This window comes from Acomys minous, assembly GCF_964271855.1.
Source record: "Acomys minous genome assembly, chromosome: 8".
Lineage (NCBI taxonomy): Eukaryota > Metazoa > Chordata > Mammalia > Rodentia > Muridae > Acomys > Acomys minous.
This window is the reverse complement of record NC_140489.1, coordinates 10,832,963-10,846,092: the sequence shown is the minus strand read 5'-3', so window position 1 is coordinate 10,846,092 and position 13,130 is coordinate 10,832,963. Positions and strand designations below refer to the sequence as shown.

The 13,130-nt window shown below is 58.7% G+C and overlaps 1 protein-coding gene across 17 annotated transcripts in view; it reads right to left on the bottom strand.

Annotated features, from left to right (window-relative positions):
• BEGAIN (brain enriched guanylate kinase associated) overlaps nt 1–13,130 on the bottom strand; it is a 37,197-nt gene that overhangs the window by 8,759 nt on the left and 15,308 nt on the right. For 4 of the 17 annotated variants that reach the window (XM_084792452.1, XM_084792444.1, XM_084792447.1 and 1 more), the window contains exon 2: nt 12,089–12,117. In XM_084792452.1, coding sequence (XP_084648578.1) covers nt 12,089–12,117 — 29 coding nt within the window. Of the gene's footprint in view, nt 1–555; nt 646–12,088; nt 12,118–12,214; nt 12,302–12,514; nt 12,867–12,935; nt 13,050–13,130 lie in introns of those variants that run through there. The other 13 variants (XM_084792449.1, XM_084792456.1, XM_084792451.1 and 10 more) reach the window with 12 other exon arrangements.

The following is a 13,130-nucleotide window of genomic DNA, read 5'->3' as shown; positions in this document are numbered from 1 at the left end:
TCCTAACAGGTGAGGATGAGGCTGCAGAGGTGCCGCAGCTGGGTCAGGGTTTGCCTTGTCTTCTTGGGGGTGGGGGAACAGAGAGGTTTATTTCCATTTACAGTCCATCAAGTCCTCAAGAGGAACCATGGAAACAGCCCCTTAACATATGCACAGTAGATGGGTGGGGGCTGAGGAACTGGGAGTGGCCAGAGCCTCGTCCTCCCCAGGAGTGAGGATGGTGGCTTCTTTCTGGTCGTGTCCTGGTAAGGGAAGGACAGCTGTGTTGCGTGCTGTGTCTTGGGCCTCTTTTCACCCATTGGAAGGCCCCAGGAAGACTTTAGGATGCTGACCCCAGGTTCAAAAAGGGTCCTGAAGAAGCTGCTCTCCTTTTATAAGGCCTCCCTGACCACTCACAGGAGTGCAAAGATGTAGGGCCAATGTCTGTGAGCCAAGAGATCTTCTTCTGAGCCTGTCTGTCCTGGGGAGCCAGACGCAGACATGGCACACAAGTCCTGGGACAGACAGAGACACCAAGGAGTCGGGGTGTACAGGTAGAGACAACAGGTGTGTTACCTGTCCCAGAGCGAGGGTAAGGACCTGGCCAGGCGGCCCTGCAGGACTCGGGGCTGCCCGAGGCACGAGGGCACCCAGGGGCTGTGCAGCCTGTGGGCGAAGAGGACAGAGCTGCTCAGAACATGTGGGGGTGCAGTGTGGGGGGGCTGCAGCCCGGGGCTGAGGCCAAGAGACAAGAGAGCAGGATTGTTGGGGGGCGGCAGCTGAGCATCTGATAGCCCTGCTGGTGGTGGCTCTCCAGAGGCTCTTAGCTCAGTGTTGACACTGAACCCCTCTGGGGTGGGGTCCTTTGGTTACTAGCTTCTTCTGGGGATTCTGTTCCTAGCCACAGGCCTGTACCCTCTATCCTAGCCTCAGGTAGGTTGTAGGAAAGAAGGCTCCCCTACTCTTGCTCTAGATCGGCCTGCCCTGGACAGGGGCTGGCTTTCCGGCAGAGGGGCAGGCAGCTCCTCTCTGCAGGGAAGCGATATTGGCCAGTGAATAGAGAGCTAGCTACCTGAGTGTCCTATGGGCTGTGGGATCTGCAGATGCTGGGTGTCTCTCCACCCTCTACTGAGACCTTGCTCATCCACTCCCTGTCTGTGGCTGGACAATGGGTGGGTATAATCAAGCACAGAGGTCTGGCTCTGCCCTGCTCTGGTGCCACCCTGCTGGAGGACAGTGCCACATATGTGTGCCTGTCACCGGGCCATGACCTGCCTGGAACCTGACTGCTTAGGCTTGACACATGCACTTGAGGGGACACATGGCAGGCATGCTTGGAGCTGAGGTCTAGTCAAGCAGCCACTGAAGTGGGCCAGTTACACCCACAAAAGATCCTGGCTGGACGAGGCAGACGTGCCGAGAGCTTGCACAGTCTCACTTAAAAGACTCATTGTACAGACCGTCACAGAAGAAAAGAAATGTCCATTTTTTTATGCCTGGGTGGTGGGATGCTGGGTAATTGAAAAAAATGTATATTTTTCAGGGTTTGTCATCTTTTCTACAGACAAAAAACCAAAACAACAAAACCAACAACAAAACAAAACAAAAAACAGAAGAAAAACTTTACTTAAGATCAGATTTTACCACTGGAAAAAAGTTCCCATTGGAATCAAGTCATGGGCTGACTGCAGGGGTGGGGTAGGGTGGGGCTCTCTGGGTTCACATGGGAGCCACTCCCAAGACTGTAGAGGGTCAGACAGGCTGGGCTGTCTCCCTTCCTGGCTCAACCAAGGCCCGCAGTGGCCACAGTGTCCTCCTCGAAGCCCTTGCCAACAAGTTTCCAGTCAACAGCCCCTGCTGCAGGGGCCTCAGCTTGGGTGGGATGTGTCTGGTTGAGAGGGGATGCACGGTCTGATTCTGGCCACTTACAGGGCATTTATTGAGCACCACTGACTGCATGTCTTTGTTCTGAGCCAGGTAACACACGTAAGCTATCAGTCAGGGTAGCACTTGATGTAGGGTACATCCTCTCCCTCCCCACCCCAACGCCCAGACAGTAGGCTCCAGAGACACCATGCCCTAGTCCCAAGGTCACCAGGCAGGTCTCAGGACTGACATGCAAACCACCCTACTCCTTTCTTGCATCCCATTCAGGTGAGAAGAGGGAGGAAGCAAGCTGAGACCGCTGGGGAGTACTGTGGCTTGTGGCCAGTGATTGCCCTAGCCTGGCCACCAAGGCTGCCTGCCCTAAGACCAAGTCCCCAGGATGTGTATGAGCAGGCACTGGGTGCCTCTCAAGAAGAGATGGGCGGCGGTGGCGGGGTGGGGGTGGGGGTGGGGTCTGTCATGCGCTGCTTGCTTCCCAGCTTGCCTGGAGCCAGTTTCCTCCATCCTAGAGGTGGAAGCAATCCTTTCTCCTAGCCGGGGAACCTGTTGATACATGTCTGTCTTCCTCTCACAGGAACTGCCTGCCAAAGCAGCTCCAAGAGACCCTGGGGACCAGCAAGGGTCCCTGAAGGTAGAGAAAGCTCAGGACACTGAGAGAAACAGCAGGCATAGACCAGAGCCTTCTCACACAGCAACCAAGCAGGGGCTGTCACCACTCATCTTGGATGCAGGCAGCCACAGTCACCTGTGGAGCCCCAAGGCTGCCTGTGCTCGCTCCAGCGTGCCCGGGCAAGAAAGGTCCCAGCCCCATCCATGGGCTCTACACACGTAGCTGAAGGCTCCTGAGCTAGTTAGGGCATTCTCCCTTCCTAAGTCTCACTAGCCTTCACCCACCCCCTGTCCCCCCTGCACCCAGATGTCTGGCCTCCCTCTACTTTCTTGGGAAGCTCAGCTTGATGCTACCTCTCCTGCCTCTGGGGACTTGCTCTCACCATGCTGGACCACCTGTCCTGCCTGGTGACATGGTGATAGGGTGGGGCTGGGCTCTTGGTCACTGCTCCAGCCAGGGTCAGAGGAGGGCCACGGGTTGACTCTGGCCCAGTGTCACTGATGTTCTGTGGGGGCCCTGCAGGATGCCTGTGCTCAGCCTGCCTTGCTCTCCAGTATGGCTCAGCCTGGGCCTGCAGTCATGCTCCAACAACGCCAAATTGCTTGTCATTCTTCACATGCTGAAAGCACTTTCTCATCTTGGTGACTTTGTCCCCATGTCCCCTCTGCCCGCCCAAGGTTAACTCTTCCCCACCTGAAGGCCCAGCTGGCCCACCCTCCCCGAGGAGGTCAAAACCTGCTCCCCTGGCCAGTCAGGGCTGTGCGGGATCTCCTCCACCACCCTGGCCTCCCAACCCTGGCTCTTCTGGCAATTGATTGGCTCATTTCTAACCCCAAGAAGACCACGCCCTGCATTGGCCACTGTACCCAGCCTAAATGCCCAGGTTCCTACCTCTTGGGCCCCTGGTGCCCCAGTCTATGCCTGTGTTTGCCTTGGAGGCCGACTGCTCTCCTGCCTCTCCAGGCCCTGGGTGTTATCCTGGGAGGGTCTCCACCTGCACATCACCTACTCTCTGTGACATTACTGAGTAGACAGTCACAGTGCTCTGGCTGGTCACCTGCCCACTGAGCCTATGGGCTATGTCAGGTAGTATGGCCAGGCCTGACCCCAGGGCTGCCTTCATGTTCTCAACCAGCCTACAATGCCCATCTTCAAAGCTGTTGCCAAGGGACCTAGCCTGTTCCCTCCTGGGGACCATATGCCCAGGTGGTAGAAACATCTCTAAATGGAGTAGGACAGTCCCTGTGTCCCTGTGATGGCTCCGGGCCACCACTCCTTCCATGGAAAAGCCAGAGCCACCTAGTGTCAGCACCTCAGGCTGCTGGGCAGAGCCTCTCCTGCTAGTGGTACCCTCTGGGGCTCTGACCTGTGCTGCATTGTGCCTGTTTCTGAGCATCTTCACAGTCTGTTGTGCCATGGTCACCACTGGATGGTTCTACCCTTCATGCCTGTGGCCGCCCTCCCTCAAGGGCAGGCGAGCCATCACCAGCAGATGACTCAACACTCAAGCCTCCCCAGGAGCCTCCATCCATCTTCTCCAGCACTTTCTCAGATCTCCCATCCCCCGCCCCTACTTTTCACCGGAGGAAACAGGTGCCAGGTAAGGTCAGGCCTGTCTCAGGTCACAGGGCTTGGTTGGGCTCAGCTCTGTGCTGTCTATCCCTGCCCCTGACCCCCCCCCCCACACTGGGAAAGGTCAAATGCTAACGTTGTAAGTCTCAGCACTGTGCTGCCATCATGGTCACTGAGGTGTCACAAAACAAACAGCCCCTGCGGAAAGGTCACACGTGCCTGTGTGCCTTCATGTTGGCACGTGCTGGGGAACGGCATGGATCATGACTTGTGGTCCTATGGCTGTAGCAGGGCGTTGTCTGGAAGGGGGTTGCCGCTAGGGAGAATAGGTCTCCACACGCTGGGCATCTGCCCTGGTTCTATCTCTATGGCTATGCAGCTCGGGCTGCCAGGGCCCCTCTGTCACTCCTTCCTCCTGGGGCAGCGGTCAGAAGGTACTGCAGGAACAAGCAGCTCCTTGCCTCATCTTATCAGGCAGCTGCAGCCCTGCCCAGCCACCCTCCTCTGCCAAGGGAGCCATGTGCTGGGAGCTGGGCACCGTGTCCTGGAGAGCCCTTGGGTTGGGCAGAACTAGATGCCCAGGGTAGCTACAGCACCCCCTGCCCCCCCCCCCAAGCACACACTAGGACCGTCCCCTTCTCTATCCCTACACTTCACTTCCAGGCTTCCCTGATGCCCCTCTCCCCTACCCAAGGACAGGGGATTTCCACCTGGACTCGGGCCCCTAAAGATGGAGTGACTTGGAGTGCCACCATCATCCTTCTGTCTCTGCCCCACCCCCACCTCAGCACCTCTTTCTCTTTCCACCCACCTACAGCACGGAGCACAGGAAGCTGTCCAAGGGAACCTCCACAGATGTCACCCCCATGTGCCACCTACCCGCATCTGCCTGACACCTGTGCTGTGCACCTGGGACAACCCTCTAGGCCCTGCCTGCTTTCTGTTGGCTCCAGCTCAGGCCTTTTTTCCTGAATCAGTTGGCCTCCTCTTTCTGGATCATTCTCTCCAGCAGTCCTGTAGGTGGCTTCTTTTCACACTTCAGTAACCACCTTCCCTGATCTTCAGGCGCTGTCCGTTCTGCTGCCGGAAATGCGTTCTGTCCTCGCTTTCTGTCTCTGTGTTCCCACCAGGCTAGCAGCGGTGAATAACGCCTGTCGCTCCCTTCTTGTCCCTCACCTGGCATCTGGCCGGCTGGCTACCCCTACCCAGCATCCTTTGAGGATGCTGCTCATGTCTGCTTCCCATCAGCAGCCTCTCTCTTCCCCTGGGTGCACACATGCACAATAATCCTCAGCAGCAAATATTATGGGCTGCCAGGGTCCCCAGTGCATCGCATTCCAGCTGTCTCCATCCTGCTGCCTTACGTGTCTGCAGGGCTCACGAGAAGCCCTCCAGAGACAGCTTCTCTCATGTCTGAAAGATCCTGGACACTGCCCACCCTCCCATTAGCTCTGCCTACAGGATGTGCCACCCGCCTCAACCTTGCCCTCTCAGCCTCCAGCCCCAGTCTTGAAGCGGTCACTCTGCATTGGGATCTGGGGTCTGGGGATGGTGTGGGGGCTGGACCTCTCAGGGGAAGGCATAGGCTCCAGGGGGGGCCCGCATTGGAGAGCTGGCCAGCACTGTGTTTGAGGGCATCCTGGGTGGGTCTAGTAGGAACAGGGGCCTGGCAGAGGCTAAGCAGAGAAGCCGCACGGGCCCTAGGAGCATCTACAGTGCCCAGCTCCATTGGGTCTCCTGCCTTTCCTGCCTGGCCCTCTTATCCCTGCCCCTCACCCCGCCAGGCTGTCCCCCATCCTACGACAGGATCAGTATGCAGGAGATGGCAATGGATGGATGTCCTCAAAGTGAGCCTCGGTGGCAACAGTAGCTCCTCAGGGACTTCCAAATGTCCCCTGGGTGCCACGCCCCTCAGAGTCCAGGGAAGGGGGCTGCAGTGCTGCCTGGACACCAAGCTGGTTGAAGGGCAAACCTTCAGGACCCTCACTGCTATCAACGGACATGGGCAAACTGGCTAGCGGAGCAGGAGCAGGGGGCCTGCTTTCTCCACTCTGCAATCGCAAAGCTACTGTGGCCTAGGATGGTGTGAGCACCTAGGCTGCTGGGCAAGGTGGATAGTCTCCGCCTGGGACCCTCAACACCTAGGTCTCCAGAGACACCCAGGTTCCAAAGTGAGGTTCCTCCTCACCCCCACTGGTCTGCCCCTCTGTATGTGTGCATGCACTCTCACATAGGCTGTCTCCAGGGCAAACCTTGTCACACAGGAAAGGGCTGTGGTGATGACAGCCAATTTTAGTGCCAGCATTTGGATGGAGGCACCCCATGAGGAAGGAGGCTATCTTTGGGGTGCCTCGGTTTCCCTATCTGAAGCAAAAACCCATGTGGCCACTCGTGACTACCATGACTTCCCTCCAGAGATTCACCCTATGTTCCCCAAGCCTCCCTTCATCCCTGTCCCAGGGTCATGAGGTCTCCTGATGCCCGGTGCCCCTGCTAGGGATGGTGGGCAGAATGCCTACCAGCAGGTAGAGGGCTACCTGGACCACTGACCACTGTGGGGCATGTTCAGAGCAGGCGGCCCCTGCGCAGCTGGGAAGGCCCCGTTCTCATGGATATTTTCATTTTATAGTTTTTAATATTTATTTTACATGTATGAGAATTTTACTTGCATGCATGTCTGTGTATCATGTGTGTGCCTGGTACCCCTAGAGATCAGTAGGGGATGCTGGGTCCCCTAGAATTAGAACTGTGGACAGTTTTGAGTTGCTGTGTATGTCCCGGGACTCGAACTTGGGTCGTTTGCAAGAACAAGTGCTCTTAACTGCTGAGCCATCTCTCTAGTCCTGTGTGTATTTTCTTGTACAGGGTTGCCATGGCAGCACAGCAGGGACAAAGGCCCTTTGAGAGGTACGCACTTTGTAGCATGAGTTAAGTCTCTATAGCAGAGCGTCAAGTTCACAAAGACGCAGCCAGTCTATCCAAAGTAGGTGCCATTCTCAGAGAATCAGAGAGGCTCAGAAGTTTACTCAAGGCCACACAGCCACTAAGTAGAGATCTGGCATTCAAGCTAGGAAAGTGACTCCACTTTCATAAAATGACATATTCCATGAAGGAGGCTTTGCAGAGCAGGTTCCTAGCTGGGCAGTGGAGACAGGAGATTTTTTAAAAGGGGAAAACAGCAAGAAAGAAGGAAAACACAAAAACAAAAACAAAAACAAAAAAAAAAAACCAAAACACTTCAAGTGCCAGGCCCCTTGACAATGGTTTGGTCCCTCATGAAGAAAGAATTCAAGAGGAGGTAGTCATTCACAACTTAGTGAGAATTAGGTTTCCTCTAGCACCATCAGAGTTAGAAGTAGAGGTGGGAGCCTCTTTAGTAAGAGGCTTGGCCAGCTGGCTAGTGAGTGGGTGGGCTACAGGGAAAAGAAATGAAGAGTAAGGGGACTGATATGAGGAGGCGCCCCCACATGCAAGGAGACCCAGGCCTGTGAAAAGCACAAGTCTCCTCACAGATGTCCCTACCATGTCTGTCAGGAACTCAGGCGCAGCACTTGTCACGCCACAACAGATCTGGCTCTGTGGACTCTGTCTCTGCTCAGAACCCCTGTAGTTCTTACCTGGCTATGTCCTGCCTGGAGCTCAGGCTCTGCTTCTTCTTCACAGCTGGCTACATTCCCAGGCTTGCAAGACTCCCCCACCCCCCCAACCCCCCCTCCCACCCCCACCAAATGCTGGTCACCCTCCCATTTCTGTCCCCAAAGCACTTGGGACTGTGAATTTTACTTGTGTAGAAAAGTTTCTGTCTCCGGTAACTGGAGTGTTTCTTCTATATCCTCCTTGATTTCAATGCCCTTGGTAAACAGTGGCGCTTAATAAATGTGCTGAGCCTGTGATCAACGAGCAAACTAAAATCCAGGTGACAAGCTGGAGGGCCAAGGCCAGACCTTCAGGGCAGGGAGGGAGGGCAGGGTGGATCCGGTGAGTGGGGGCAGATGTGCAGGGTCAGGGGTAGCGTGGCGCTGGGGGCTGCACAAAGGGCCCCCGGGGAGCAGGTGTCTGGAGTCCGGGTGGCCATCCTCAGCCTTGGCTTCAGGAGAGGTAAATATGCGGGTGACAGCCACTAGTTTCTCTGGAGCCAGCCTGCTGTGCCCCTCCCCCACTGTCCCAGCATGGAAGACAGCCTGGCCTGCACAAGCTCCAAGGGAGTAGTAAGGTGAGTAGGTCAAGGTGTGGGCCAAATGCTCGAGCAGGTGTGCCTGTGAAAACAATACCGACCTCAGGACACAGGGACCAAGTTCAAGGAGAAGGAAGCCATGCAGGTCACCTGAAAATCCATTAGTGGCACAAAAGACTTCAAACAGAAAGCTGGAGCGGGCGGGCTCTGGTGTGGAGTGTCTGCTAGCACTGAGGCCCCAGTGCCACCCAGCACTCCTGCTTGAGATGTGCAACAGTGTCAAAGCCGTGAAATCCTGTCCACCTAAGGACCACAGTGAGCGGCATACTGTGGCAGGAGCTCCTGACCTGCTGGAACCCACTGTATAAAGAGTACCCACAGTCCACAATCACACTGGATCCCTTGGGGGAAGGGTCTGCAGATGCCATCCAAGAGGGACAGCAAATGGCAGGGATCCAGCTAGGAGAGACCCCCATGTCCACACCTGATAGGGGGGAGTTGGTGAGGACCTGGGCAGGGCCATGCCACACACACACACACACACACACACACACACACACACACACACACACACACAGGCCACTTGCCCATGGGCGTCTACAGCAGCTCTGCTCACCTTGACCAACCACTAAGGAATGTCTGTGGCTCAGGGAATGGCCAATCACTGGGGCGACTGCCACAGCCAACCAGCCCTGAGGCGCAGATGGGGATTCAAGTGAACTGCTCATGGGTTCAAAAGCCAGGGTCCTAGTGTCTCTGAGGTGGGGGCTGTGTTTGGGAGAGGGTCTTGGAAATGTGGGGTGGCTGGCAGCGTGCAGGCGGTCCCCTCACGGCTCTACCCTCACGGCTAGCCATGCAGCTGATCATCAGCTTGTGTTGTTTCTCTGGAGACTACCATGTCCCACGGCTTCAAGGACTGGCTTTGGCAGAAGGCGTGGCCCCCAGTGAAGGGTCTCTGGCCTTGCCATGTACCCCTTGCACCTCAGGACAGAGAAGCTGCAGCTCAGAAAGAGAGAGAGGGGCGCTGCCTACCAGGGCAGCAGAGAGAGGCCCATGGCCACCGGGCATCCGGCGGCTGCGATGCAGAGACGTCCTGGTGCTGCAGTGTCATAGAAAGTTCTACACACAGCTGGAGGTGGAGCAGCTGAGCAGGATGTGCAGGACTCAGGGGGAGATGTGGGGCCTCAGCCAGGTGGCCGGGCCATCAATAGGTATGGTTGTCGCACCCACTATGTGCCACTGGGCTAAAGGAGTTCCTACTGTGTGCAAGTGTCTGCTAGGCACTGGGGCTAGCAGGTGAGAGGTCAGAGCCAAGTCCTGCTCTAAGGGTGCCCACACAAGGCGCTGAGGAGAGGAAGCTCATTTTAGGTGTTTGGGACAGCCCCCCAGCCTCCACTCCACACGCCCCCTCTGCCCCATATTGTTTCCTGAGCCCAGAGGTCTTTGCAGATTTGGAGGGTATCCTGTATGATCTGTCATTCTGAGCCCCAATTCAGGCATCTTAAGAATCCTTTTCCAGTGCCTCAGGAGGCTAATGTCCCTAGCCTGCTACTGGGGCATCCTGGGCAGACCTCACTGCCCCTTATACCCGTGTGTCTGCTTTGAATGCTGGGCTGGGTCTCAGCATCCTGGACGGGGGGCCTGGTGCATAGCCCCTCCCCCCAAGAACCAGTGGGAAGGGTCATGAAAACCTAACAGTAGGGAAAAGGCTTCCTGGGCAGGGACAACCATGGGGAAGGCAGTCATTGGCTGAGGGAGGGCTCCATGGCCAGACCATGATGTGGGAGTCTTTGCAGAAGGGTGAGGAATGTGAGAGCCCAGCCCTCTGTCTGCTCACAGAAGGCTGCCACCCAAGTCATTCTTAAGTTAGACATCCTGGCTCAAGCCTGGGGAGGGTGGGTGGGTGGAGGGGTGGGAGGGGCCAAGGCTGGACCTCCCAGAACTCAACCTAGTTCTAAAGCCCAGGCTATGGCTTAGAGAGCCCACATCCTCTGCCCCAGGAGGCAGAACCAAGCTCATACCACCTTCTCTCTAGATCCCTAGGGCCCTGCCACTCAACCCTTTCTTCCTGCCTGGGGCTAGTGGGCTGCCCCCTTTCCAGGGACAGGCTCCAGGCCCAAGACCAGACACCTGTCCTCCGCCTTCCAACAGTCCTAGGTAGGGACATTCATTCTGCAGCTGAGGAAACTCAAACCTGGGAGAGGAGGACTTTACAAAAAGCTAGATCTGTGGAGCCCCAAATCCTGGGGCCACCTTGAAGAGGCCATGTGACTGGATTCCCTTAGCCTCTGCTTCCTCAGGCCCAACCCTCATCTTCAATCAGAAACCCACTGTGGCTCTCAGTACCCATTCCATCAGGGAGGAATGTTCTGGAAGGAGCTGGGGGACAGAGTGCTAGAGGACCAGCAGCTGACAACAATGGGACCCCCACCAATTTCAGGGGGGATAGGACCCTTCCCAGCCCAATTCAGGAGGCATACTGAGTCCCATCTTCAAGACCCCTCCACATCTGGAAGGTCATGTGATCCAATTCAGTCCAGGGGCTCAGGCTTTAACCACTGTTCCCAACCCTCCCCTTTCAGCTGAGGACTGGACATTGGCCTACCTATGCCCCTAGTTAGATTGACCAGACCCCAGGCCTGACACAGACCACACTCAAGACCCTTGGTTGAGCAGAGGGAGAGAGGGGGAGAGAGAGGTAGGGAGAGAGGGAGAGAGGGAGAGAGGGAGAGGGAAGTTTAGGTAGTCTGTCTGGTTTCTGGAAACCTCTGATTTTTTCTCCAGCCCCTGTTGGGTTGAACAGTGTCCCCCCTCTCTCAGTGTGGGGGTGATGATGAACAACAGCCAGTGGGGGGCACAGGTGAGGGTTCTGACCTGGGGAGGGAAGCCTGGGTTCGGGCCTGAGGTCATTGCTATAGCTCTAGACAGAACTGTGGCTGTCTAGGCCTGGATAGCTCTACTTGGGCCTGGACCATGCAAGGTGGGCCTTGGCCCACTGACATCAGGTTTTGTTCTGAGGTCCCAAGAGGCTAGACCCCTCCCAGCTCAGGATATGCTGGGTCCAGGCCTGTGATCCTCTATTTTTGTCCCCAGATACCTGGGTATCTGAGACCACTCATCAGTACTGAAGGTCAGCTGGGAAGGCCCAGCCCCTCCCCGGGAGCCAGGCCCTACCCCTCAGGGACCAGTGGCCTGCTACCCATTTCTTTCCATACTGACAATTTTGGCCTTGGACAAAGGGGCCAGGAGACCCTCTAGGCCAGGGGCGATGGCCCCAAACCTAGCACCAAAGGACCAGGCCTACTGACCACACAGTCTGGGCCCTGACTCGGGAGGAAAACACCGTGGGGGGGGGGAGGGAGGGGGGTTGTCCGAAGGTAAGGGCGATGGCGCCAGAAGCCGCGAATATTCAAATAGGCTGGTCCCTGGCTTGCCGCGCGCCGGGCCCCTCGGAGTCCGGGGCCCCGCTTTATATTGGGGTGCGCGGGAAGGCCTTGGGGGCGCTTTGGGCCGCGGCTGCGGGGTTCCCCCAAAATGGCTCCAAGACGCGGGGCCTGGGCAGCCGCGCGGGCTCCTTCCCCGCCCGCCGCCATCAGCGCAAACTTCGCCACCCCGGCCGCGACAACTGTCGGCGCAACGGCTGGGACCCCGGGTCGGGGTCCCGGGGTCCCAGGGGACGAGCGCGCGAGGGCCTCGGGGACTGGCCCGGGATGACGCCCCTGTCGCCGCTGTCCCGAGCCCCGTGCGCTGCCCCGCGCCCAGCCGCGCCCCCCAGCCCGCTACCCGCTCCCACCCCGCGCCCACCGGGCCCCGCTGAGCCCCCAGTCCTCCCTCGCCCTCACCCCCAGCCCGCCCGCGGCACTCACCTGAGTTTCTCCATGTCTGCGGCAGAGGCCTGCGGAGAGCAAAGGAGAGGGTCAGCGCGCAGCAGGGCGCCCCGCTGGCCCGTTCCGTGGGCAGCCCCGCACACGCCCTAGCCCGCACCCCCGTGCCTCAGTGGGCGCGCCGGGCCGCGGCCGTGTAACAGGTGAGCCGGCCCGGGCCGCTGCCGAGTTACGCCCCCCGGGCCGAGCCGGAGACCGGTCGGGGACGAGAGGTGCAGCGGCCCGGGCGGCTAGCGCCATCGCCAGTGGAGGGGCCCCGCCGTGCCCGTCGACTCTCGGGCGGCTATGGCCCCCGCCGCTCCCCAGCCCGCCGTTAACCCCTGCTGCCCCGTTCCCTCCCTCCTCTGTCCCTCCCGAGCCCGGCAGCGCAGGAGCGCCGAGTCGCTAGAGAGTGTTGGAACCTCGCACCCGGCCGGCGCTCACGCAGCCCGAGGGGAACGGCATCGGACGTCTGGCACTCTCGCTTCTGTCTGGGACCCTGCAGCCCTCCGATCCCGGGGTTCGGGGCCTGCCCCCTCTCCTGGGCCTGAGGGATTAACCCCGGCGCGCCCGGTTCTCCGGTGGGGCTCTTGGCTGCTGGCGCAGACCCGCCCGCGCGCAGCGTGCAGTTCCTCAGAGCTGGACAGCCCCTCCGCTCGTCCGGGACCCACTAGCCCCTGTTAACCCTGCGGGTTCCAACGAACCCCGGGGACAGAGAGCGGCCCGAGCGGGATCGCACTTCCTGCGCGCAACGGGCTCTCCTGCGCTCGGCCGAGGCCGCCCCGGGGCTGCCCCCGCCCTCCTGCGAAAGGCTGTGCTGGAGTCTGAACCCTGGGACGACGCCACAGACCTGGGAAGACTGATGGCTGCCCATCCCGGACCCTCGCGATGGGCGCCGCCGCCGCGTCCGCCGGGAGCGCGCTCCGCTCGGTCCGGGCCCCACACCGCCTCCCCCACCGCCCCGCCGAGCGAGGGCGCAGCCCGGCCTCGGAGCCTCGGTTAGGCTCGGCCAACAACTTCCCCAGCGCCAGAGCAGGCCTCCCTG